The 25476-nt window shown below is 39.6% G+C and overlaps 1 protein-coding gene across 2 annotated transcripts in view; it reads right to left on the reverse strand.

Moving 5' to 3' along the window:
• The window catches only part of LOC130912203 (teashirt homolog 2), an 82578-nt gene that overhangs the window by 39456 nt on the left and 17646 nt on the right, over positions 1 to 25476 (reverse strand). Inside the window, exon 2 of one of the 2 annotated variants that reach the window (XM_057830104.1) lies at positions 4559 to 4610. The exons of the other annotated variant lie outside the window; for it this stretch is intronic. Within the exon in view, the coding sequence (XP_057686087.1) occupies positions 4559 to 4610 (52 nt within the window). The remainder of the gene's footprint in view (positions 1 to 4558; positions 4611 to 25476) is intronic. 2 annotated transcript variants of the gene reach the window in all.

A 25476-nucleotide genomic window follows, 5' to 3' on the forward strand; every position in this document is an offset into this window, starting at 1 on the left:
GAAGGGAACTAATGCTTTAACGGTTGATTCACAACATTAAATGACGTCCACATATAGCAAAGGTTACTATCTAGTTATCGCAATATCCGCAATACACCTGTGTCTAGTTAAGTTTAGGGTAAAGAATTGGGCTCGGGCCAATTACTTCACATTGTGTGAGCTGTTTTTTTTTTTTTTTTTTTTTTTTTTGAGTTAAAAAAAACATGAAAATTATCACCAGTTACTTTGCCAAGTAACTAATTACTCTTACATTAAGGTAACTGAGTTACTAACGCAATTACTTTTTGGGAGAAGTAATTTGTAACTGTAATTAATTATTTTTTTAAAGTAAGATTAACAACACTGCTTACGAATAATGGCGAAAAGGACAAGAAGTCTTTCCAACAAACCCGCAGGCACTGTTTCAAAGGGGGGGAATAAGTATCACTCAGGGTTTTGACATACGGGAGGCGATGAGCGATGGTGAAATGTGAAAGTCATCGGCATTGAGCTGAACGCCAACACACGGGACGCGATGCAACTGCAGTGACAAGTGACAGCAACACGCACCCCCCATTGCCTGGGCGTCATCGCTCGTCTCTGATTAGCTATGAATTTGGAGGGCATTTTAAAATTTCTGTTTTTTTCTGAGTGCAAACAACTTCCCATACTGCTGCTTTTTTACTTATGTCTCGAAAACCATGCCGACAGGTATCATTAAGTATGTGCTGGTTGCACAATGCTAAAATGATACGCTCCTCCATGTTAATAAAGTGTAGAGTGTGGATGTCCATTTCTGGGTTGGCCAGTGTCCTTGCAGGTGATTTGTCCGTTGCTGACTGGTTGTAGTGCCGGGGGACAGCGACAGAAATAGAACAAAATTTCCATGTTAACCTAATTTTTAAGCAGTATATTAGTTGATGTCAAAAGTGACAGAGAATAAACTATAAATTTATAAGTTTGTAGTTTTATGAAAGAGGTGTGCAAAATTTCCGATTCTTAGATTATTCGCAATTCGGCCGTGGAAGATTCGAGAACAATTCACAAACATCCAAATTCCGATTATTGAAATATGCCAAGTAAAGCGGAAGTACAACGCACTCAGCGCGCCGAGCGGTCTTCGGGATGCAATGAGGAACGGAGCGAGAGCAGCTAAACATCATGCTTCTCATTACCCGGCTCCTCGGGTAATGCCAATGCTCAACTCACGGCTCTAGCTCAACTCATGCCACGAGATAAAAAAAACACAACAGCATACCTGACTGCTGCCGAAAAGCTGCTACAAAGTACATCCACATAATGTTACGGTAGATATAATTTATACAGGACTAGATGCAATATAGATTCGGTAGTGTTAGCAGCACATCTACAAAAAGCTAGATGCGGGCGTTAGTAAACGGCCGGCATCTTAAAGCAGTACACTTCCCTGCAAGGCTGTTGTAGCGAACCTTCCAAGCAAACCTAATTAACTTTTTATCTAAAATACTCCTAAATCGGTAAAATATTGACTTGAATCTATCTTTAAAATAGTTTTAAAACTTTCACATGTCGAAAGTAGACAAAAGGGAAATTATGGAATTTTAACAACTTTAAAGATTGATTCACAACATTAAATTAATTGAATGTAGTTTAAAGCTGCTGATACAGAATGGGGACTGGAGCTTTTTATTTACTGTTATTTTTGTATATTTGTTTACTGCTATATGTTAACTTGATACTGAAATAGTAGTTTGGTTTAGCCTGAGAGGATTTTTGAACAATTTTGGAACTAATGTACAAAACATTAAAAAAAAAAAAAAAAAAAAAAAAAAAAAAAAAAGGAGACGGGTGCATCAATAATCGTTTTATAATCGAATCGGAGCCTCTGAATCGTAATCGTAATGGAATCGTTAGGTGCCCAAAGATTCCCAGCTCTAATGAATAGTATTTAACGGTTAAAGATTGAAAATTAAAGGAAAACTTTGCATGTTGATTTACAGTGTGCGCCCCTGAATCTTCTGCTTGTGGCCCTAAAATTTTAAGTTAGTGGCCATTGTGCTCCTAGTAAAAAATGTTAGTCTGGAGCCTAGAAAGCAGATCTTCTCATATGTTGGGGCAGGTCCATTTTGGTAGGGTTGGTGCAATGTTTGGGTGTGTGTAGCCTGGGGAAACATACATTTCTGCCATACTATAATAAAGTGTCATTGCACACCCATTGCATTTAAGACGGCCATGGTGCTCTCATTGTCAAAGGGTGGGAAGAAATGCCTATTAGCTCTTTGTGTAGGGTTTTTATGAACTGAACATAGAGCAGGAGGATTAATATGCAATGGACAAACTTGTAGTAGATAAACATGAAACATATTTAACAGGGAAGAAAAGAAACCCCAGAGAGACTGAGATTTTAAGACAAAAAGGAAAGTCAGAATATAGCTAAGCTCAGGAAATACCGGATTTCATGTAGCACTTAGCATAACTGTGACTATGGCGAGCGACGAGGAAACACCGGTGTGTTCACTCTGTCATAAACTGTTGTCAGCAGAAGGACGAGGTCAAATAAAGGAAGGTGCCACTTACTACTCTGCAAGCAGGTTCAAAAGCCACTTGAGTTTTTTCAGCATTTTTTTAATCTGAAAAAAATCGGAGGTTCAACACCAATTCTTAACAGATTTTGTCTGTATCAGAGGATTTATTGCAATAGATCTTGACATCGAGGCATTCTAATTCAGAGCATGTTTCTGGCCGCAAAAGGGCCTGCAGGGCGGCTTACAATGTCCTGCAGCACTTTATGTCCGAAACCGTAACCCCTCCCTTCTCTTCCTCACCACTGACGCTTCTGCCGGGACCACCCTGCTGGCCGGGTTGCGCCACATGACAGGATGCTGCTGCTCAGAGCTCAGACCAGTCGCATTGTTTTTCTTGGAGCACGCTGAAAGCAAATTGTATTTAAAGGGCCGCAGTGCTCGCAGTAAAAAACAAAAGCCGCACAGTCATTCATCAAAGTCCAAAAATACCCCCAACAGCAGACAAGCCACCCACTCCCCTCAAGGCCCAGTGCACCTCCCACTCTGGGCTTTAACTAGGACTCCAAATATTTCCAGAAATGACAAATGATACTTATATCTCTGGCCTGTGCCAAATCAATAAGCATGCAGAACAACAATCCATCTTGGGACGTATCGACAGATGTGGCTCAACATCTGCGGGATGCGCTTGGAGGTTTGAATGTGGTGGGCGGAGCCAAGTAGAAGTTACCAAAAAATGCTTGCATTAAACAGAGGAAGGGGGTGGATTCACCCGCTAAGAGGTGGCCTTTTATAAAAAGCGTGATACGGGTTAGTCTGACAAGAACACCTCTCTATGTGTACATGGCAGTTGTATGAACCCAAACTGACCCCCTTGCTAAAACCCTCACAACTGCCCCCCTCCCCCTTGCAACCACAAGAGCAGCTGACAGATCGCACTTCAGAGCAGCTTTAGCTCCAGCTCCCCTTGAGGGGCTATGATGGATGACTCCCGCAGCCACCTCCATCCTTTTTCTATTCCAATCTGACTTGTCACAGGTAAACCTCAATCCTGTGCTCACATTGGAGTGTTCTATTCTGACTTCAAAAACATAGTGCATTTGAAATGGCAAATTAAAGGCAGATTCCAACTGAGTCAAAGGAAGCTATCCTGAAAATAAGGGATCTTAAAAAAGCAAGCCAGTGTTGTTTAGGGACATGATGTCATTAGTAGAGAGATGTTCAGACCCCTGCTGGTCTGAAGGCGTTGAAGAGCAGTTAGCTTAGCCATCTGGTAGACAATTACAGCAGAACAAACGCACCGCCTCAGCAAATAAACCTCGGCTCATCAATCAACACAATGGCCGCAAGTCGGCCTCGTATTGGCTCTGATTTAATAACCCGATGAACTGTGGTAGTGTCAGCTGGTGAACATTCCTCCAGCAGTTTGCGTGCCGAAAAGCTCCAAATGTAAATATCTCATAGAGGCCATTAAAAGGATATAGTTTATGCTGGTTTTTGCCAGACACGTTGACATACACATCCCTCCCATTGATGGCAATTTGACTACAATTCCTTACACTTTGGGAAAATTAAGAATCAATTAATTAATAAAAGTTATTTTTATTTATTCATTTATTTAAAGAATTGGAGGGTATCTTTTAGAATATTCTGTTCCCTATGTGTGTTTCTATGTCATTTTGATTGATCAGAACAATGCTTCACTGAGGAGCTGAGCAAGACCAGCGGTCCACAATATATACGCGTATGTATATCTCAGCTTCCCAAAGCTTATGTTACACTTGGCTCCTTTTAAACAACAAATTAGCTGAATGAACAGCGCCTCTGCTGGTTGCATGACAGTCACACACACCATTTGGTCTAAAATGCTACAAGACACAATTAGCCACCAATCAATTCCACACAGGCAAAATAATTGTTTACAGTCAATTAATTGATTATATCATCTGTCTCTAGGCACTTGCAATAAAAAGTACACTGACTCTTAACAGGCTTTGACCTATGCATGTACTGCATACTAATTAAGCTTCAAGTACAGAAAATCCACACAATTCCAACACAACACTGACACCAACCTGTCCAGGGTGAACCCTTCATCTTTGAATTGTTGTCTGATCTCTGGATCATCTATGGTGAAAAAAAAACAAGGTGCGAAGTGGTGATGAATGGCCTCATTTGTGAAGCCACAATGTCAAGGTAACTGAAAAGCGTCGGTTTAGAGAAGTCCTTCTCAAATAGTATGGGCCAAGCCATGCCGGTTGGGGGTCGCATGTGACCTCGGGGAAAGTACTCTTTTGCCATACTAAAATACAGTGTAATTGCACATCCACTCAGTGGGTGGCAGTGGCATTCTCATTTTCAGAGTGTGCGCAGTATTTTTGCACCAAATAAGAGCACACAGAAAAGCGCAGGAATAAAGCGCATTGATTTAACAAACCCTTCAGTGACTATGCATGTGCTGGTATGAGATTCTGACGGTATGATCACCTTAAGCAAAAATATCACGGTTTCACGGTATTGCAATTACAGCTCTAAAATGTGTTACTGTTAGATATCTGGGTTTTTAAAAAAAAAATCAATTGAACAGGCTTTTTCAAACATATTAGCAAATTGAAACATAAGTATAATGTTAAGTTAAAATAAATTAAAAATATATATTCTAAACAAAATTAAAATAAATGCAGTCCTTTAGGTTAGCGTAAACCACAGCTTACCATTATTTTATCAGAACACAAATAATTGAACTATATTCCATTAAAAGCACTTGTGTATGACTCGTATCATGTTTACATTATAGACAGACACTTTCTTTCTCAACACAGACAGTTGCCAGAAAGAAAAACATGTTTTATTACCCTCTAGACATGCTAAACATGCTGGAGCTCGTAGCCGGTGCGAAACATTCATGATAGTGTTTACTAACCTTTAATTTTGTAAAAATGCCAAATCTTATTGGAGGTATTCCCTCCTCAGCAGCCACTCTCCGCAAACATGTTTTACATGTCGGTTGGCCCTCCTCCTCTAAGCCGCGGCCGTCTGTAACTTTTCTGTCACCGAAGTGTTCGATTTAATTTTTCTTCGATGGGGGCGCAAATTCAGGAGTTTCACCTCCTCCGGCCATCGTGTAGCACAGCTGACTCACTGACACTGAGCAACAACCAGTGGGGGTGGGTTGAGATTTGGAGCTGCAAGCGAGGGACTTCTACCTGCATTTATGGTACGTAAAGAATAGCTAATACCTTAGGGACAGTATGACGGAAATTTCTGCGATTTTGAAACCGTGATGTTTTCATACCACAGTATACCTTGAAACCGGTTATTGGCACATGTCTATCAGTGACACCATGAAAAATTATTTGACAAGGATGTCGGAAATGTCTCCAGAAAGCTAATAAGAGGAAATACAATAAAGCTTATGTAGCGTAGTATTTGGCTTCATTTTTAATACAGTCAAAGACAAGGAAAGACCAGTATGTTTACTGTGTCTAACAATGTTGGCAGCGGAAAGCATGGAGCCAAATCAATTAAGAAAATATTAGACTCTAATCACATTGATAAGCCACCTGATTTTTTTCAGTGAGAACATCTGTAAACCAGTGAGCACTGTTAGCATCATATAAGATGGCATACGAAGTTGCTCAGTGCAAAATACCCCACACCATGGCAAATATTCTGGCAAATTGATAAGCTTTAAGTCTTTTCTGTTACAGACAAAAACAATGTTAATAAAGTTATGCTTTATTGTAGGTTTATCTATGTTCATTTGTTTCCTTGTTAACATTAAAGAAAAAATGTCATGCATAGGTGTACTGAATAATTTTAAAGACAAATGATACTATTCACAGTGGCGGCAGAAAGTTGAGGGGTGGCGTGAAGCATTTTCCTCCTCCCGATGGGGTGTAACAGACAATAATTGAAAAGCACTGGTTAGTGTAACTACAACTGTGTTAAATACTAAACTAATAGTAAGTTTGGGAGCCTATCACCTTGGCAATCAAAAGACGTGTTCGTGTATAATGTATATTTGTAATGACAGACAACACAGCACAAAGTTAAAAAAAAAAAAAAAAATCTTGATTTTGTCTCTGTTGCAATTTGCTCCAGTATAAATTAGGCATAATTTTAAAAAAGAAGATGGAGGTTAAAAGTGACAAACATTTACAACATCCCCCCTTTCTGGTCTCAAGTAGTTTTCTTAATTAACATTTGCCCGATGGTTTTAATTGCAATCACACACACCCGTGGGAACTGAGTGTCGCTTGTCTGGTAATTGCAGATGTTGATATGAGATGATGGTGTCGCCATGTCAAGTTAAACTGCAGAATTTACAAAAGAATGATGAGGAGATAGGGGAGGACCGCCGCTGGTGTGTGGGGACAAAGAGGCTGAGTTTCACCTGAATGCAGGTCAGCCTTTGTTGAGAACAAACGGAGATGTGTTTCTGGGTTGCGGCCTGTGCGGGAAGAAAATAAGTAGGCCACCGCCGCGGTCGCCAGTTCTGCTTGGTACACGCGTCACCTGCCAAGTCGTGTTGTCCCGTACAAAGCCGGACGTGAGCTGCTCTGGCAACAAGCAAATGTTTTCATTTACCTCAAGGGCATCTGCACTCTGTAGTGGTAGGACTGGGATGGGTCACGCACTCTTGGTTTGGGAGACCACAATATAAGTAGTACTACTAGTAGTAGTACTCTGAGCAAGACAGACTCGAGATCACCTGCTAATGCTTTCAGACTTACAATTGAGACAAATGCACATGCACCACAGGTAGGTCTATTTACAGTAGTATGCATTTTAGCTATACCTGAAGTATGAGTCTCAACAGCTCTTTATTGGTTTTACAGCAATCCATTTAGGTAACATATCAATTGTGCCATCTGTCTATCTTGCTAAAAATTGCAAATTTTACCTGGTTGCCGAACCTGTAAACAATCTAAAATTGATTTAGCCGTGTTCATCCCAAGTAAGAATGGCAAAAATTAAGGTCGTCTTTGAAGGAGACAGCAGGAGAAGGGCGGCGGACAGTGGCAGCTTGACAGCATCAGATTTTTTTCTTGGTGGGGGGACCCTCATGAATGCAGTTTTCTGAATCTTTCACTCAATTAGAGCAGTAGGGGTTAGGAATGTGTTTTTAGAGGACACGTTAAAGTTTCACGCATTTATTTGCTGCCATCGCAGCTGAGTCGTTGGCGACAGCCTGTCATGAGTCGACTTCTTTGATCAGCCGACTCAAAAAAAAAAAAAAAACTGCAGGGGGCTGGGGAGAGTAACCATTGCTGACAAGTGAAAAGAGAAACCCAAAAGGTACACAAAATGTTTATAAAGCACAATTTCAAACACCAAAAGAAGCAGAAAAGTGGTGATAAAAGACAGACAAGGATGTGACAAAAACAGTGCTAATCAAATGAGCTAACAAGGCCAAGGAACCTCACAATTGAGAACAACTTTGGAAGGACTCAGCAGGACAAATCAAAGTTTAGCCGTTCATTTCAAAACAGAAAATTGTATCTTTGAGACCATTAAGAACGAGGACAGTCGGCAAAGCAGAGTAAGGAGTTACTCATACCCTGCCTCCGTTTAATGATTCACCACGAAGAGCGTCCACACGCTTCCAGGAGGGTTCAAATCCCTTTTCCCACAGCCTCTTTCAGTCGGCATGATAAATGACACCCGTCATTCCACTGCTGCCAAACAGCACAGAGGGGAATTGTACTGATATATGATTCACAAGAACAGGAAATAAACTCGGCCTTTCAGTGCAGTATTCCCGCTCGCCAAGTAGGACGGACCTGGACAGCGTCAAGCTCTCAGGGAAGAAGCAGTAGGGAGGGAGGCGGCTTTGGTTCTGCTGAAGCCCAAAAAGGGAATAAACGGCAGGTCCAAAATGCTTCTAACGACTGATGAAAGACACACAAGTCGCAGCAATAAAACAAAAGCAAGCTCGGGAGGCTTGAACTGTTTAACCGAGGCTTTGCTAAAGTGTGCAATTATCAAATGGGGTAAAATTGGAAAAAAAAAGTACAGGAACTTGCAACCTCCCTGTGCCCCCAATTAGACTGCTGCGAGCAGGGCTAATTAGTGCTACATTGATTTGAGAAAGAACTCACACAGATCTGATGTGAGCATAGGCATTTCTTTGAAACAACATCCAGCTACTTTTAGACTATGTTCCTTAATGTCCAGATCTGGGATGTGACCTTTAGTAGTGCTTGGCTTCCCAATCAGAATACCATAAATGGCATGAAAAGTAGAGTTATAGTAATATAGTTTTGTCTAATTGGTTTCAAAGAACATTTTAAGTGTAGAAAAACACTCTTCAGAAAGCCAACATTCAATTAGCTAAACATCACGACAGGTATTTTATGCTGATCGCTAATTAGGCCTACTACTCTATGTTTTATGCAGGATCGTTTAGGTAGTTGCACCTGGTGTAATAGTTCATCATCAAGGCCAAACTTAGAAAACATTAACGCCCAATTTGACAGGACATTGGTGAGCCATTTGTTACAAGAGTTCAGCAAACTAAACATGAGTTATTGCAATTTATCCTTCGCAACTGTGCTCTCCTATCACCGATTTTTAAACTACTGTATTTCTAAATATAGATTGTTAATGTGTATAGTTAGTCCAAAATTAGAGTTACGTGCCTTCAGTGTACTGTAATAGCGCAGTAATGTTGTCTACTGTTCGAAATGTAACTGACAGCAAAAAGGGGAAGCCCCAATAGTGTAATACTGCTTATATTTTATGTTTGTTTTTACTACAAGCAGAGGGAATATATGCCTCGGTGTATTGTTGGGCTCGTATTGTAATTTATAGTAACTATAGTTGTTGTTGTGTCATAGATTTAACAATAACTTCTAGCTTCAACCTGTTAATTTCTTGCTTTCTCAATTTTGATTTAGGAAGAAACTTCTCTTCAAAAGAGCTGTGCTCTTTAACATAACGGCGTTTCACATTTTCACTTTTTTATCTGAGCAACTGTCTTTCAGCATATTAAGCACTAGAGCTGGGAATCTTTGGGCACCTAACGATTCGATTACGATTACGATTCAGAGGCTCCGATTCGATTATAAAACGATTATTGATGCACCTCCCTCCTTTTTTTTTTTTTTTTTTTCTTTTTTTTTTTAAAATGTTTTGTACATTAGTTCCAAAATTGTTCAAAAATACTCTCAGGCTAAACCAAACTACTATTTCAGTATCAAGTTAACATATAGCAGTAAAAAAATATACAAAAATAACAGTAAATAAAAAACTCCAGTCCCCATTCTATATCAGCAGCTTTAAACTACATTCAATTAATTTAATGTTGTGAATCAACCGTTAAAGTTGTTAAAATTGCTCCCGTTATTCCTTAATTTCCCTTTTGTCTACTTCCGACATGTGAAAGTTTTAAAACTATTTTAAAGATAGATTCAAGTCTATATTTTACCGATTTAGGAGTATTTTAGATAAAAAGTTAATTAGGTTTGCTTGGAAGGTTCGCTACAACGGCCTTGCAGGGAAGTGTACTGCTTTAAGATGGCGGCCGTTTACTACGCCGGCATCTAGCTTTTTGTATATGTGCTGCTAACGCTAGGGAATCTATATTGCATCTAGTCCTATATAAATGACATCTACCGTAACAATATGTGGATGTACTTTGTAGCAGCTTTTCGGCAGCAGTCAGGTATGTTGTTGTGTTTTTTTTATCTCGTGGCATGAGTTGAGCTAGAGCCGTGAGTTGAGCATTAGCATTACCCGAGGAGCCGGGTAATGAGAAGCATGATGTTTAGCTACTCTCACTCCGTTCCTCATTGTCCCCAAGACCGCACGGCGCGCTGAGTGTGTTGTACTTCCGCTTTACTTGGCCTATTTTCAATAATCGGAATTTGGATGTTTGTGAATCGTTCTCGAATCTTCCACGGCCGAATTGCGAATAATCTAAGAATCGGAAATTTTGCACACCTCTATTAAGCACATAGGTTTGGTACTTGCAGTTGGTGAAATGGATGCATATTTGTCAGTCCATTCCTCATTGAAACGGTTGTTTTCGTTGTCCACTTTTCTCCTCTTGATCAACTTGGAGCATGCCATTTTGTTAGATTCGGTCTTCTACCGGTGGCATGTAAACCAACGAATTGCAAAGTACCGAGTGCGACTCGTGTTTTCACACTGCTGCGGTCCGTCCACTCTAGCTAGCAGCATGCAGGCTCTCTCAGCCAATCAGCGCATCCAGGCCCGCTCTCTCAGCCAATCAGGGCATCCATGCACGCTCTCTCAGCCAATGAGCACATCGTTGTCCTAGAGATGACAACAGAAGTGGGAACATGGAAGATATCTGACTAAAAATGAAACAGAAATTAGCGATAGCATAGTAGAGCACAGCGATAGATCGGCGATTCATACAAATAATACTGTATGAGTTAAAATAACTTTTTTTTTTTTTTTTGAAAAGTGCTATTTGCTCTGTTTCCACAGAGAGGTGTGCAGTGGTCTGGTTGTGGACCGCGGTCCGCTAATTGTGGGCCCCGGATTTAGAGTTTATTAAATCAGAATTGGGTCAATACGCCCAACAATGAAAATCCAGGACCAGGCCAGACAGCACTTCCCATTGTATGCCCAATGACAAAACTCCATCGATGCTGCGATCAGCGGTGGGCCTGCCTCTTGGGCTCATACCAGCTAGATGTGCCCAGGGCAGCACTCAATCACCCGGACAGGGACATCCTTTCGCCATCACTATCAGAGAGGCCTCTTTTGGAGGGGGGCTGGGCGGTGGTGTGCTCCTGTGGTGGATATTTATGAGTGGAGTGAACACACATACGCACACATGCACACACTTGATGATATACTGTGTGCTGGAACTGTGTAGTTCATCTCCTCCTCATTTCCAGCCTCTAAGCACATCCCAGTTGTTTGTGGCCCTCTTAGCTTTCCAGGTCTCACTCCGTGACTCTAAAAGTAACTGACTGGGTCTCACTATCAATTATTACTTTGTTGAAAAATGTGGACGAAATGACCAAAATTCTGGTGCTGGTCTAACAAAGACACTTTCATTGTTGAGAAGCTATATTTTAAAAGAATAAGCAACAGTATTGTATTTTTAAATACTTTTCAAATACAAGAAGACACCATTAAATTCTTACTACTAGCCAGTTTCTATTGTTTCACAGAATGTTAGCTGAGCAGTGTGTCTCAGAAGGGGTTTAGACAACAAAGTTAAATTTTTACTTTTTGTTCTGTACAACTGCATTGCGAAGCTTAAAATCTGTCTTCATGCATTAGTAATTTCCAACCAAAACGACAACCGTGGACCAAAACTCTTACTCTATTTGTATTCTTTAAGTTTGTATATTTGGAAACTATTCACATTAACTGCAATGTCACATCTTAAACTGCACTCACATAAATGTATGTACAGGTAATGTACATATTACCTGTATGTCGAGAAGGCTATACAGATAAGTGACAACGCCTGCTGCTGGTCTTGCATCAGAGTGGCCATACCTCTGGATTTATGCTGAACTGTCGGAATTTAAACGCTTCAAGGCGGACACTTATTTTTCCTTCTTTTTAGAGTTGCACCTGAATGCAACATGACACATCCTCCGCCCTCACTACTATCAACAAACAGACTGTACGATGCAAGACTCCGCCGATTTTCAACTACAGAGGTGAAATTACAGTGCTCAACTTTCAAATTGCTGTAATGCTCCACAAACTTACAAGGTGAAAGCAATATTGTTTTGAACAAGCTAGCCATGTTTTTGCCACTTGACTCCAGTGAACGTGTAAATTGGCGTTTCAAGTTCCTTAAGATGCAGGTATATGTTGACAGTCTCACCCATATCTAAGCACACTTTGCTTTTCCTACTGATTGAGACTCAAGCTTTTCCTTTCTCATTAACGACGCTTCAATCAAATTGGGTCAATGATGACCAGATTTAGGGCCGAGTAGCAGGCGCCCATAAATCGTCTTCACCATCTCCACTTTTCTCCAGAAGACCACCATAGATTCAACCAATTAAAAATATGTTTGACTTGCTTGCTTATGGAACTATCGTCTCTTGGCATCAGATGGAGCAATAGAAACATTATTAAATGTTGTCACCGTAGCCCAGCGATTAAAAAACTTAGGAAAGAAAGGATATCACCAGTGCAACAGTGGTTTAGAACTTGCGAGCAAAACTCTTTATGAATGGTCTATAATACCTAAGGAACACGTTTTGATTTTTGTCTCCTTTGTACCTCTTTTGGCACACTCCCAATGTCTCAACACCTGAACAATTCATTGTCTTTTCCTATAAATATCAGATTTCCATATTTTTCACAGGTGCAACTGGACCTGGATTATTTTGAAGCTATGGCTTCTTCCGTCAGCCGTCTGAAGAGTCACATCAACCACAGCTGTTTACAATTAGCTGGATGGTGTCCCAGAGCCTTTTTTTTTTTGTTCTGTTTTCCACTTTAAAACAGTGAGGCGTGTATACTCTACATTATCTTTGAACACATTATAAATCTGTCTCTTGTTTTAACTGGAGGCATGCCAGAGTGTCGTGTGATATAACATACTAATAGTCTGCCAAATTGAAACATATTTCCTCCTTTCCGATGTATCCTAAAGATTATCCTGCTTTATTATTCCTGTGTGAGATGCATCGCTTGAAACGAGACATTTGCCGAGGATTAGCTCAGGAAACCAATATAAATTGTCAATGTCAAACCTGTTTCATGTATGACAAATCCTTATGTACTATTTGTGGTAACCCGTTAGTTGGGCGGAGCCAATGGTTCTGTTGCTATGTTGTGAAATATGTCAAATAACATCCACTAAGGAAATGATCTGAACCGTTGATGCTGGAAACAATCAGAGAAGCAACTGATTGTGTTGTGTTTGTTTTACATGTCTCCCTAATCATTCAATAAAATAGAAATGAAAAGAGTTTATCCCCACTAAGTACAGTGGTACCTCTACATACGAAGTTAATTCGTTCCAGGACCCTGTTTATAAGTCGAAATGGTGGTATGTCGAGCAGGATTTTCCCATAGGAATACATTATACCGTATTGGCCCTAGAGCTGTCCCGACTAGTCGACGTTGTCGACGTCATCGATGACGTAAATGCGTCGACGGGCAAAACATACCGTCGATGGGTATTGACGGGTTAAAAAAAAATTACATGCGGATAAAGTTTAGAATGGCGGGCGCTCGCGATGCAAGCGGTTGTTACTAACACCCCCAAGGGGGCCGCTGTTATTTCAATGTGATCGGCATTGTCAGATTGAGCAAAGAGGAAGAAAGTGGGCGAGCGAGCGAGAGTGAGCGAAAGACAGGGAGTGATATCGGTGAGTTTGGAAAGTGCGCGACTGCGCGGGTAGCGCGGAGTTCAGTGGCTGCAGCTCCTGCGTTTTTGTTTTGGACATTAAAAGTATCTATAAAGAGCCATCCGACGCCTCTTGGTGTTTTTATGCACGCCGCCGCCTTCCTGAGGAGGACATGGGCCGAACCGACGACAACGAGCCAAGTGAATCGCCGATTCACTCCTCACTATGGCGAGGAGTTGAAAACACCGCCAATTACCAAAAAGGGCAGAATTGGTGACACGTGAAAGTGGCATAAAGCCAAAAAAAGCAGACCAGAATAGCCAGAGCCTGGAATTATATCAAGGAAAATATGGAGGGTGCCACTGTGTGTACTTTTTGCTAAGTTGAGCTCGCATACCACGGTAGCATGTCGGCTATGAACGAACACTTGAAGCGCCGTCACTCAAGTATAATTTTCCAAGACAACAAGAAACAACAAGCTAGCGGATTGTAAGTCCATACAACTTTCTAACGATGTTTTTTAAAATAGAAGTTACCTTTATGTGCGTCGTATCAACGTACATTTTTATATAATAAAATAATTAATGTATATATATAGTTATATAATTTTTTAAAATTATTATTAAATTTATTAGGATCATGGAAGCTCCCACTTGGGGAAAATATATACATACATCCTGTATATACATAATATAATGAAAATATATATGGAAACAGCACTGGCCTGCTTACTGTAATCCATGACTGCACTAATGTTTGTCACTTTATATTATAAAGTATCATTGTGTGTATACATATAGTAGTATACTATAAAAATAATACTGTATATTTAATTTTTGTTACTGTGAGTTTGTGTGCCTCTCATTCAAAATAGTTGTGGTAATATTTCAGTGTGCCCTCTACTTGATCTATTTTCAGGTTAAAACAAACAAAAACTGAACAGTTTTTCCCCTCCCCCAAAAATGCAGAATGCACACCAGAAAAAGCATCTGAACTCACACAAAGTATTCTGAAAATGGTTGTCCGGGACATTTAAATTCATTTTAACATTTAGAACAATATAGACAATGACATACCACAAAAAGAGTGAGAATTGTTTTGACTCATGTTAAAGAGGTGAAGTCTCAGTGTTTCCGTTTACATTTTTGCACTAGTTAATGCCAGCATCATTTGACCTCATTGTTTGTGATTTATTATTGATTTATTATTATTATTTATTATATTGATTTATGTTATTTATTTATACATTAATAAAGAATGTAGGTGTTCCAAAATGTTTTTTGTGAATTAATAAGCTTCAACAAAAATTTCATTGTTAAAGTAGTAAAAAAAAAAAAAAAAATATTAGTCGACTAATCGTACAAATAGTCGGCTGACTAATCGGGAGGAAATTAGTCGTTTGGGACAGCCCTAATTGGCCCGAATATAAGACTGTGTTTTTTGCATTGAAATAAGATTGGAAAAGAGGGGGTCGTCTTGTATTCGCGGTCTAGACATTATACCCATTCACAACGCTAGATGACGCCAGATATCATTGAAGCAATGTTCTGTCACGACAGATTTCAGCTACTAGTTTAACCAGTTTGCATTATTTTATTGCAATGTTTTTCCTCATTCAGAATTGTTTCAAGACTACAGTTACAGTTAGACTTCACTTTGATAGTTAATGCAGTTATTGCAATTTTGTTGTTTTATCACAATAGATTGGTTTATTTACATTTCAAAAACCAGAAGCCATTCATTTACGAATGTGATTGCACTTTAGTTTACATATTTAAATGTTCAGATATTAAGATTTGAATGAGGCAAAATAACATGCTTTTTCTCTCAAATATATTGTTATAAATTTTGTTTCAGATCTACTGTAATTATTTTCTGTATGAAAATTAATTTGGTGTTCAAAAAGGTTTTTTTTTTTTTTTTTTTTTGTTTTTTCAAACTTGAGTCTTGAAAAGAGGGGGTCGTCTTATAATCAGGGCCGTCTTATATTCGGGCCAATACGGTAATTCCATTTATTCATTCCAGAGCCCAAAAACCTACATTAAATCCTTAATAAATACTGCTGCTACTATTACAAATGGCAATTACATATAGCAAAACAACTAAATTATTTAAAACAAATTTTGAATAATAATACAGTATAATAATAATAGTAATAATAATTCCTGTATATTGTAACAAATCGGGTTCTAATGTGGCGGATGTTTTTTTTTTTTTTCTGTACCTGAACGCACCGCGTGACTGACGTGACAAGAGAGAGGAGCGGTGCGGTTGAGTTTACTTTCACTTTCAATGTCTTCCTGAGTACACAATCAATTGAGGCGGATAGCAGGCGTTTTGTGTTGGATAACTTCTGAACTAAATGATAGAAACCTGACAAAGCTGGCGATTTCTTTGACGATGTAACCACAATAATAATTGTCAACTTATAAAGACTGGTGAACGGTGGTTGGAGAAGGACCGTGGAGATGTATTGTTAAGCCAGTTCATGGATTGGCACTCCATGCTCATTTTTTTCTATAATTTGCATCTACATTTAGAAGGTAAGCGTCACCTTTACCTTGTTTCACCACCTGTACCAACCTTTTTGAAACCTGTGTTGATTTCTGTCACAAGAAAGTCAGCCATACATCTGTCTGCGATGCCGTCATGTCGTCATATTTTGAGCATGTCGTCGGATGTAGAAACAAATGGCGAGTCAAATTTTACGTCGGCTGTCGAAAAGATCTTGTGTCGAAGCGATCGTATGTTGAGGTACCACTGTAATCAGAAAATCTACTGTACTGTGCTACCACATAAATCTGGAGGATGAAACTCAAGATTGTCGGTGGAAATATCGTTATTTATGGTGTGCTGTGTTGGACATCTCAAGAACACCACAAACCATACGAACAGTAAGGAAGTGCTACTTGGTTTCTTTTGTGTGTGGTCACCCACATTTTCTAAATCAGTTTTTATAAATCAGTGTGTGTACTCTGGTTTAGAAAACAAACTAGTACAGACAATATGTTTCCTTTTTCAGGCTCTTAACATATGAAAGTGTGAACCTCCACAAGCTTACTGCACAAAAGGATAATGCTGTTATCACATGTGGCCCAGATTCACACGCCAACAATAGACACACAAGGTTCTGAGGGACATAAATCTGTGCGAGACACCCCTAAAGCCATCAGGCAGCTGCATTCAGTTCAGCTCACTATAGCACTGTTCCAATCTGAGAACTTTTGTCTTTCTAGTTATGTCCTTCTGGTATACTAAAACTGCACAATTATACCAAAAAGGGTGAGCTAGAGCCAATTCCACAATGCATTGCCAGTCAATCACCATGTTGTGGATTCCTTCTTTTGGTATGGCTCTAAAACGAAACAACAAAAATCGACTGGCCATGTAGATAAGAACAGTGAGATGTCAATCATTGTGGGCTGCTCACAAACTCTCTGCTGTACACACCTCTAATTAAACTCCAGCTTTTTATCCAGGATGAGGTGGAGATGATCCACACCTACAGCAAGGCCTCCCCTTTGTGTACTTAGGTGTTTGGCGTTGCCGTGACTACGGTGCACATGTCCACACCTTTACTGCTATGGTGCAGAACACAGCAGAGCGAACAGACACACTGAGGTTCGTCATCAAACACTACTGATAATTAGAGAGCTGAGTTACGGCCATATGTTATTTTGATGAACATTCACTTCCCAACTAAAATGAAAGAGTAAACAGCCACCCACCAGTATAATCACAGTGGAGTTATCTCTCTATTTGATATCACCCCGCCCTCATGTCCTGACACTGAATGCCATATTTTTTTTTATGGGGGGGTGGTGGTAGTTGTCTGTGGAGAGACTGGCAGAGGAAGCAGTCATGTGCACAAGACAATGGGCCAACCTGACTACAATAACAGTGTTTATCAACGGAGCGCCCGCATGCTGCGCCTGAGACGATCTGAAAAGTAACCGTCTATTTTCCTCTTGACGGCAGCTGACACAGCTCGTGTTTTAGCAAGACCTCTTGAGGTTTTGCCACCAATTGAAATGCAAGCGACCTTTGGCAGGAAATAAGAGGGGCGGGGTGAGGGAACCAATGCGGCTTTTCATCATTTCAGCCAAATCAGAGAAGGAAATGAATATGGATGTCCTCAGGCAAGAGGGGAAGGCATTTGAGAGGTTGATGAGGTCCCTCAAGGAAATGACTGGACAATTTCGCAAGTTCTCACCTTGGTCATTGCCAAAATTACACAACAACACACACACACACACGCAGAGACAGTACAATAGGTTTTAAAATCACAAGTCGTTTGAAAATATATACTGTATATAACTTTTTACAACATATAACTAGATTAATCTACATACATATACATTTAAATGGGGCTGCATTCACTTTACTGGGGAAATTAGTTCATTGAAAAACACATAAAAAAGAAAATACTATTATATGTTTATTTTAATTTTATATAAATTTGTACCAAAATGCAATGATTAAATTTTTTTTGCAAATTCAATGAAGAATCCATTAATATTTCTAACGTTTTGATCTTTTTCTTAATTCTTTTCATGGAGCCTAATGAAAAATGTAAGCCATAACAGTTTCTTTCTACTACCATCTACTGCATGAATACAAAATAACCTTGTGCAGGTTTGGCAGAGGTCTGCTCTCTACTTGGCGTCATATTAATACTAGATGTGTGACCTTGAAAATATAAAAATAAAATACAAAAATAAAAAAAAGAGCTGCGCCAAAGCTGACTACAATCTGCTCACGCTGCCTGTAGAAGGCTGCTGCCAGCTGGAATAGGCCTCTGCATTTGCTCAATTGCTCAGCGTAGTGAATAGTGGCAATGACATCAGCGGCCGCACCCACGGGAAGTGTGCGCGTGACGTGTCAGCACAGTTCCCACCGGCATCCATTGCGCTCCACCAGACATGCAAGCCGCTTCCTGTACTGTGTAATATTAATCACGTGAGGATAAAGTTGTAAATCCTACTTGCTTTAATGTCTACGAGGGGTGTGGCTTTAATCAGTTGTAAGTGCCTTAGAATGTCAAAGTGACAAAGTTGTTGTTTTTTTTTTCTGCTCTCGGCCCAGCCTGCAAAAAAAAAGCATCAGGGAAAGATTTGATGCACTATCTGCTCTCGGCCCATCCTGAAAAAAAGTATCGGGGAAAGATTTGATGCACAATCTTACCAAATTAGAACAGTTTCACATAATATGACCATTTCAAAGCAAGTACCGTATTTTTCAGACTATAAGTCGCAGTTTTTTTCATAGTTTGGCTGGGGGTGTGATTTAAACTCTGGAGCTTATGTGTGAAATTATCAACTCATTATTATATCATTTCATATGTTATTTTGGTGTTTTGGAGGGACATTGATGGTGTGGTAAACTTGTTAGCATGTTCTTTATGCTAAGTTATCTGAATAACTCTTAATAGCTATGTTACGTTAACATACCGGCCACGTTCGCATTTCGTTGTTCATGCATCATGCAACATTATCATACTGTACACTTATTCAGCATGTTCTTCTCTATTGTATTTTTATTTTAAATTGCCTTTCAAGATGTCATATCTGGTCTATGTTATCAAATAAATTTCCCCCCAAAATGCGATTTATTTTCCGGTGTGATTTATATGTTTTTTTTTTCTCTTCATTGCCCATTTTTGGGCTGGTGCGACTCATACTCAGGTGCGACTAAAAGTCCAAAAAATATGGTAAAAAAAAATGTTAAGTTTCCCCAACAATCAATTTCTCCTCTAAATGGCACCATTTGCCATGTACTTATTAGTGAGACAGTCAATTCCAAATGCCTACAATATCAAACTCAAATCAGGTGGGAAGCACATTCGGCATCTAGCTGACATCAAACAACGTTATTGTATGCACAAATATGATATTTGAAATGAATGAAAGTTCAAACAAAGCCAGCAATGTAATACGGAGTCAATCCTGAAAGACCTGAGTGACTGCTGGTCGCTAGGTAATAGCAGGGCACATATAGAAAAGTTTCCGAGGTACTTCCGCATGTCTGCTCTCAACTTCCGTTTTACAATTTCTCCATTCAAAAGAACAATGGAGCTGGAGTAACATTACTCATCAAAATCCCTTAAAAAGACAATTTGGAAATATCGCATCCATCTTGCCTGGCACAGCCAGACTGTTCTCCCTGTGTTCTTCCAAAGACTGAGAGTGGAGTCTGGGACCCAGCCCATTAACGGCCTCTCGAGCAAGTACAAAATCAATCGACAAATCAGATTCGTTTATTTGCGTGACGTGTTCTTAATGAGCAACGTCACTCTTCCGCGTCGGAAGTCGTTTCCACAACAACACAGATGGCGAACAGGAGAGCCGAGAATATGTTCCAATCCACGGTAAAATCAGTTTTAAATTACCAAAAACACATCGACACAAGTCACTGACAACAGTCTGTCTCGCGCTAGCCATGTTGAATAAACTCCGCTCTCCTCGTATGTTTACTTCCACGCGCAAGTCCCTTGTCCCACCCGTCGCTGATTGGTCCACTCCGCTGTCTGTTTGCTGTGGCTTGCTCTGCCCTGGAAATTTTATCCGCTTAATGGTGGCCAGACTCAATAGCTGGAACAGCAGTGAGTCTGGAGTACCAGGCTAGCATCCATCTGCCATCATCCCGACAGGGGAGGACAAAATGTTCATGACGGCAGATGTGGAACCAAGCTCGTGCCACCACAAAGACCGGGTGTTCTTGTAGTCATGTTGCCGCTGTGTTACGGAATGTTCTTCCCATCCTTGCATTTTCATGTGTCCGGTGCTCAAAAAATACTAAAGCTAAAATCTTGCTCGTGAAATGACTTGTTGCCTTTGATATTGTTATTACGATGATGATTGTAATTATGATGATCTCTAATATTATTTACTACAACTACTGTATCTTCTGCTAGCCTGTTGCTAATCAGTACATGTTGGATGGCAAAATTATGTCAATGCCTAAATGCAAATGTTACAAGTTTTTTCCTCGTTTGTTCACCGGTGGAAACGCTGTTAAGGAAGGGAAGATAAATTGATGTGCCTCACAGCAACACTTACTGTACGTTGATGGACGTGTATCGAGACTACATGCGTTCTACCCGGGGGCGGCCGAGAGGCTGGGGCTGAGAGACGGTGGCTCGTCTCAAGGCGGACCGCCACCTCGAACCCGAGATCCAACTACGAGCTTTTTAACTGCAGCAACTTTAAGATACGCTACTGGAGCTGAAATTACCGAGGACAGCGGGAGAAAGCCCGTCTGGAGACCGCCGAGGCTCTCCGTAATGTCGAGTGAAAGTTTGGCTCTGCTGTCTGACACTTTCTCACTTTCTCGTATGCTATTTTCCTAATTAGTTATATAAATTGTGATTTTTTTTTTTTTATACCTGTTTTCCACATGCACCAATCGTTTTAAATAAAACAAAAAATTGAATCATGTTCTCCAGATGATTTATTGGTAATAATATCTGCAATTAAAAAGAATGACATACTATTTTTGTGTATATCTACATATCTTTTAACATCCTTGTAACAACAAAATTCGTGCAGCACTTCTGCATTCGGCACATGTTATATTATTTGTAGTTTCACCTCATTTTGGTTACTCAAGTGGCCGGCATATCAAGCTACACCTCACGTCAACACAGGCTGACAGGTTGTTATAATTTTGTCCACGAATGATCAACGGAGTGATAAGAACAAAGTTTAAATCACATCCTTAACTTCTTGTCTGCAGCTGGTTTCGATTTAAGGCGTATGGCCAGGTAGATCCACACTGGCGCTTTGAAGCATTTGGGCTGTTCAAAACATTCCACTTCAAACCATATACAGTGGGGAGAACAAGTATTTGATACACAGCCAAGGCAGTGCATCAAATACTTGTTCTCCCCACTTGTTCTCCCCATACACAGCCAATGGGAAAACCCATTGGCAGTGCATCAAATACTTGTTCTCCCCACTGTATATAGGCGCTTTGAGGAGTTGACACACAGCACAGAATGTCTCAGAGTGTCATCTACGTCGAGCTGAATCCCTTTTTGGAGATTCCGTGGGCTCCTCTGGTTTGATTTTGCAGTTTTAACTTTGTCAACACACTGCATACTATAACCGCAATTTATGTTGTTCTTTCTAAACCGGAAGTTCTTGTCTATAGACAAAATAATTCATCCTCACGCTCACACATATTGACAATTTAAGGTTTTCAATTAAACTAACGGGTTAAAAAAATCTACAGTAAATTTAATACAGGTGGAGCCCAAAAAAAAAAACAGGTCACAAATTTGGATAAGCATCATGTCTTGATTTTTTTTTTTTTTTTTTTGTCGGCATAAAAATAGACTCTACCTATAACTGCGGTATTTATTTTCAGAGCATCTTACCTCGTATTGATAATGAATGAGTTTTAGCTGCAGTTTTTCTTTTGTTCTGAAAAAAAAAAAAAAAAAATCAAGGAATGACGCCAATCCAAATTTGGGGCCCGTTTTTTTTTTTTTTTTTTTTGGGTGGGGTAGTCATCCTGTATGTTCAGGGTTAACCTACCACCATCATAAAGCTTTACTTAACTCTAAATTTATAGAAGGGCAAAAATCAATTATTTACATGCGGAATATTTTGGAGGTTTTCAACATCGTTGGCAATCCCATGAAATTTCAACTGGCTCAAATCAAAGATTTAGCTCCCTAAGCTTGCGGGATATTTCAGGACGTCCCGCGGGTACAGCGGCCCGACAGACTCGTCAGCCACTGTTGTTGCTTCTCTTAATCAAGTTGTGAGCACAACACAATTATTCCACATCCATCACGGACACTGAAGCTGTCACCGCTGTTTAATGAGTATCAATTAAGTCGTTTCAACTGACTCGCTCAGCACGTTGTGAAGGCACAAGCGGGCGACCTCCAAACACAAAAGACCTTCAGGCACAATGATCTTAATGTGACAATATGTCGTCATTTTGGCTTCAAATAATGGCTTCATTTAAATGTTTGGGAAGAGATATACAACTATTACACCACTCTCTGTATTCTTTTGAGTTAAGAAAAAATGGCGGACTAATTGGATACTTTAGATGGTAACATTATTTTTGAATGTAAAACATTAAAAAGATCAAAGATGAAAAGATTAAATTCAAGAGAAAAGAGTTAGACTTCACCTGTGGCCCCACGACAGGACAGATAATTGCCTAAACACAAGTGAAAGACCGAAAAGTTGGCAAAACAATAACACTGCTTTACATACTGCAAATACAACGTGCTGGGAATCTGCCACATTTACAAGGTGTTGCTAACTATGTAGGCTAGCATATTCAGGGCTCGAAGTTATTGTTTTGTTTTCGGCTTATAAGAACTAGATGAGTAATGGAATAACACAAAGGAACGCTTAAAGAGCAATTAAAGACCTAAGTCCTCATTATGTTTAAAGCATTAAAGGAAAATTAGTAAGAGCACCAATTGGATTATCATGTACTTTGTCCAGATAGATTATTTTTTTTCTTTATAGTATTTTGTGTTTCATTTTCAAGTAACAAATTTTTCGCACTATAAGTCGCACCTGACTATAAGTCGCACCAGCGCCAAAATGCGCAATGAAAAGAAAAAAAAAACATACAAGTCACACCGGAAAATAAATCGCATTTTTGGGGGAAATTTACTTGATAACATCCAACGCATAGAACAGATATGTAATCTTGAAAGGCAATTTAAAATAAAAATACAATCGAGAAAAACATTCTAAATAAGTGTACACTATGATATGATGCATGAACAACGAAATGCGAACGTGGCCGATATGTTAACGTGGCATAGCTATTAAGAGTTATTCAGATAACTATAGCATAAAGAACATGCTAACAAGTTTACCAAACCACCAGTGTCCCTCTAAAACACCAAAATAACATGTGAAATGATATAATAATGTGTTAATAATTTCACACATACTTCGCTCCAGAGTGTAAATCGCACCCCAGCCAAACTATGACAAAAACTGTGACTTACAGTCTGAAAAATCCGGGAGTGGTCAAGTAGTTTACATCAAATGGGTAAAGCGCAATATACAAAAAAGATAATAGTATTTTGTGATGATGATTCTTACTTTTTGAGCTAGAATAAGTTCCTTGCCATTTGCTTAAAATGGACAAGTATATGTGAAATGGTGTGTTTCACTATTCTTCTCTATATCGCTTGCCACAATAATAGACACAGTGATTGCACATGAACACCTTTATGGTCTCCAACTTTCTTTTTACTAATACCACATTCCAGCTGCATCTATAAGGAAAGTATGTTTTGACTGCAATTCGGTTGTATTGCGTTCATGTGACATAAACCTGAGCAACGCTAGGCCATACTGCTCGATAAATCTATCCAACATACATAAAGAAAAAAAATATGGGAAAGCCCTGATTTTGAGGTTTCATATGTGTCGATTTAACAAACCTTGGCCTCAACAAACCAGCACAAATAGTATGCCCGGCAATGCCGGGCCATACAGCTAATTATTGATATCATTAATATAAATCTTCTTGGAATTGTTTATTTTTCTTCCAACAAATTAATGTCATTTTAGGGAGCGTAAACATGCCATAAAACTTAAACCTGTTTTTGCCTACACTCTTGCAACTTTAAGTCCTCTATTGCATTACATTGTGCACATAATATATCAGCTTATTTTATGACAGCAAACAAAGATACATAATAATTTGTGACTGGCAATATTTAGCGTCACCGACTTTTTATTCCCGACTGAATTCTAAAGACGCCAACAAGGGCTAGTTACCAAATCTCATCAGTAATGCACAAGAACTCGGTTTGACCTGCACTGGGAGATGGAATATAGTGGTCCAGCAAGGTCAACGATGGCGGCTAAGCATTGACTTGATTCATCAAATTAGATCGTCCGTAATTGCACCACATGACGACTCATAAAACACGGGGCACATAAAGCTGTCGGGGCGCCATCAAGCTGGCGCTAAACGAAGTTACCAAAGGTGCAAAGTTCAGCAATTCATCCAGTGCCGCAGGAACGTGTCCGGCAACACGTCTTCTGATCACATGCTCGCCGTTGCCAAGGAGACATGAGCTAAGCATCCTTCTGAGCCTGAAGCCAAAGTTTTAAGACAAGGGTTACGTTTTAGGCTAATTGGTAGTAGGTGATTAATAACAACAGTAATCATTAAATAGACTTGAGCAGAATGTTGAAGAGGTGCCTTTTTAAAAGCATCCTGCTGTCTCGCAAACAACCAGTCATATTCATCGAAAATATCACTTGATGACATTGCCAGTCATTAAACTCATAAAGGGCAATGACATACATGCACATGCATATACGTTTTGTACACTTAAATAAGCATGACATTTCAAATGTACTTTTTTATTTGTTATATCATTTATAATATTTAAGTACTTAGTCAATTCTTACCACCCAGTCAAGTAACCAAATTAAAATAATGTTTATCTTCGTATTCTTTAAGAATTAAGTACAGGATTATATGTGTTTAGAATATGTTGCTATGTTTTTTATTTATATTTTGAGGGGAAAAGCCAAAAGGGATGGATGGATGGATGGATGGATGGATGGATGGATGGATGGATGGATGGATGGATGGATGGATGGATGGATGGATGGATGGATGGATGGATGGATGGATGGATGGATGGATGGATGGATGGATGGATGGATGGATGGATGGATGGA

The sequence above is a fragment of the Corythoichthys intestinalis genome, chromosome 2 (genome assembly GCF_030265065.1).
Source record: "Corythoichthys intestinalis isolate RoL2023-P3 chromosome 2, ASM3026506v1, whole genome shotgun sequence".
In the NCBI taxonomy this organism is placed as follows: domain Eukaryota; kingdom Metazoa; phylum Chordata; class Actinopteri; order Syngnathiformes; family Syngnathidae; genus Corythoichthys; species Corythoichthys intestinalis.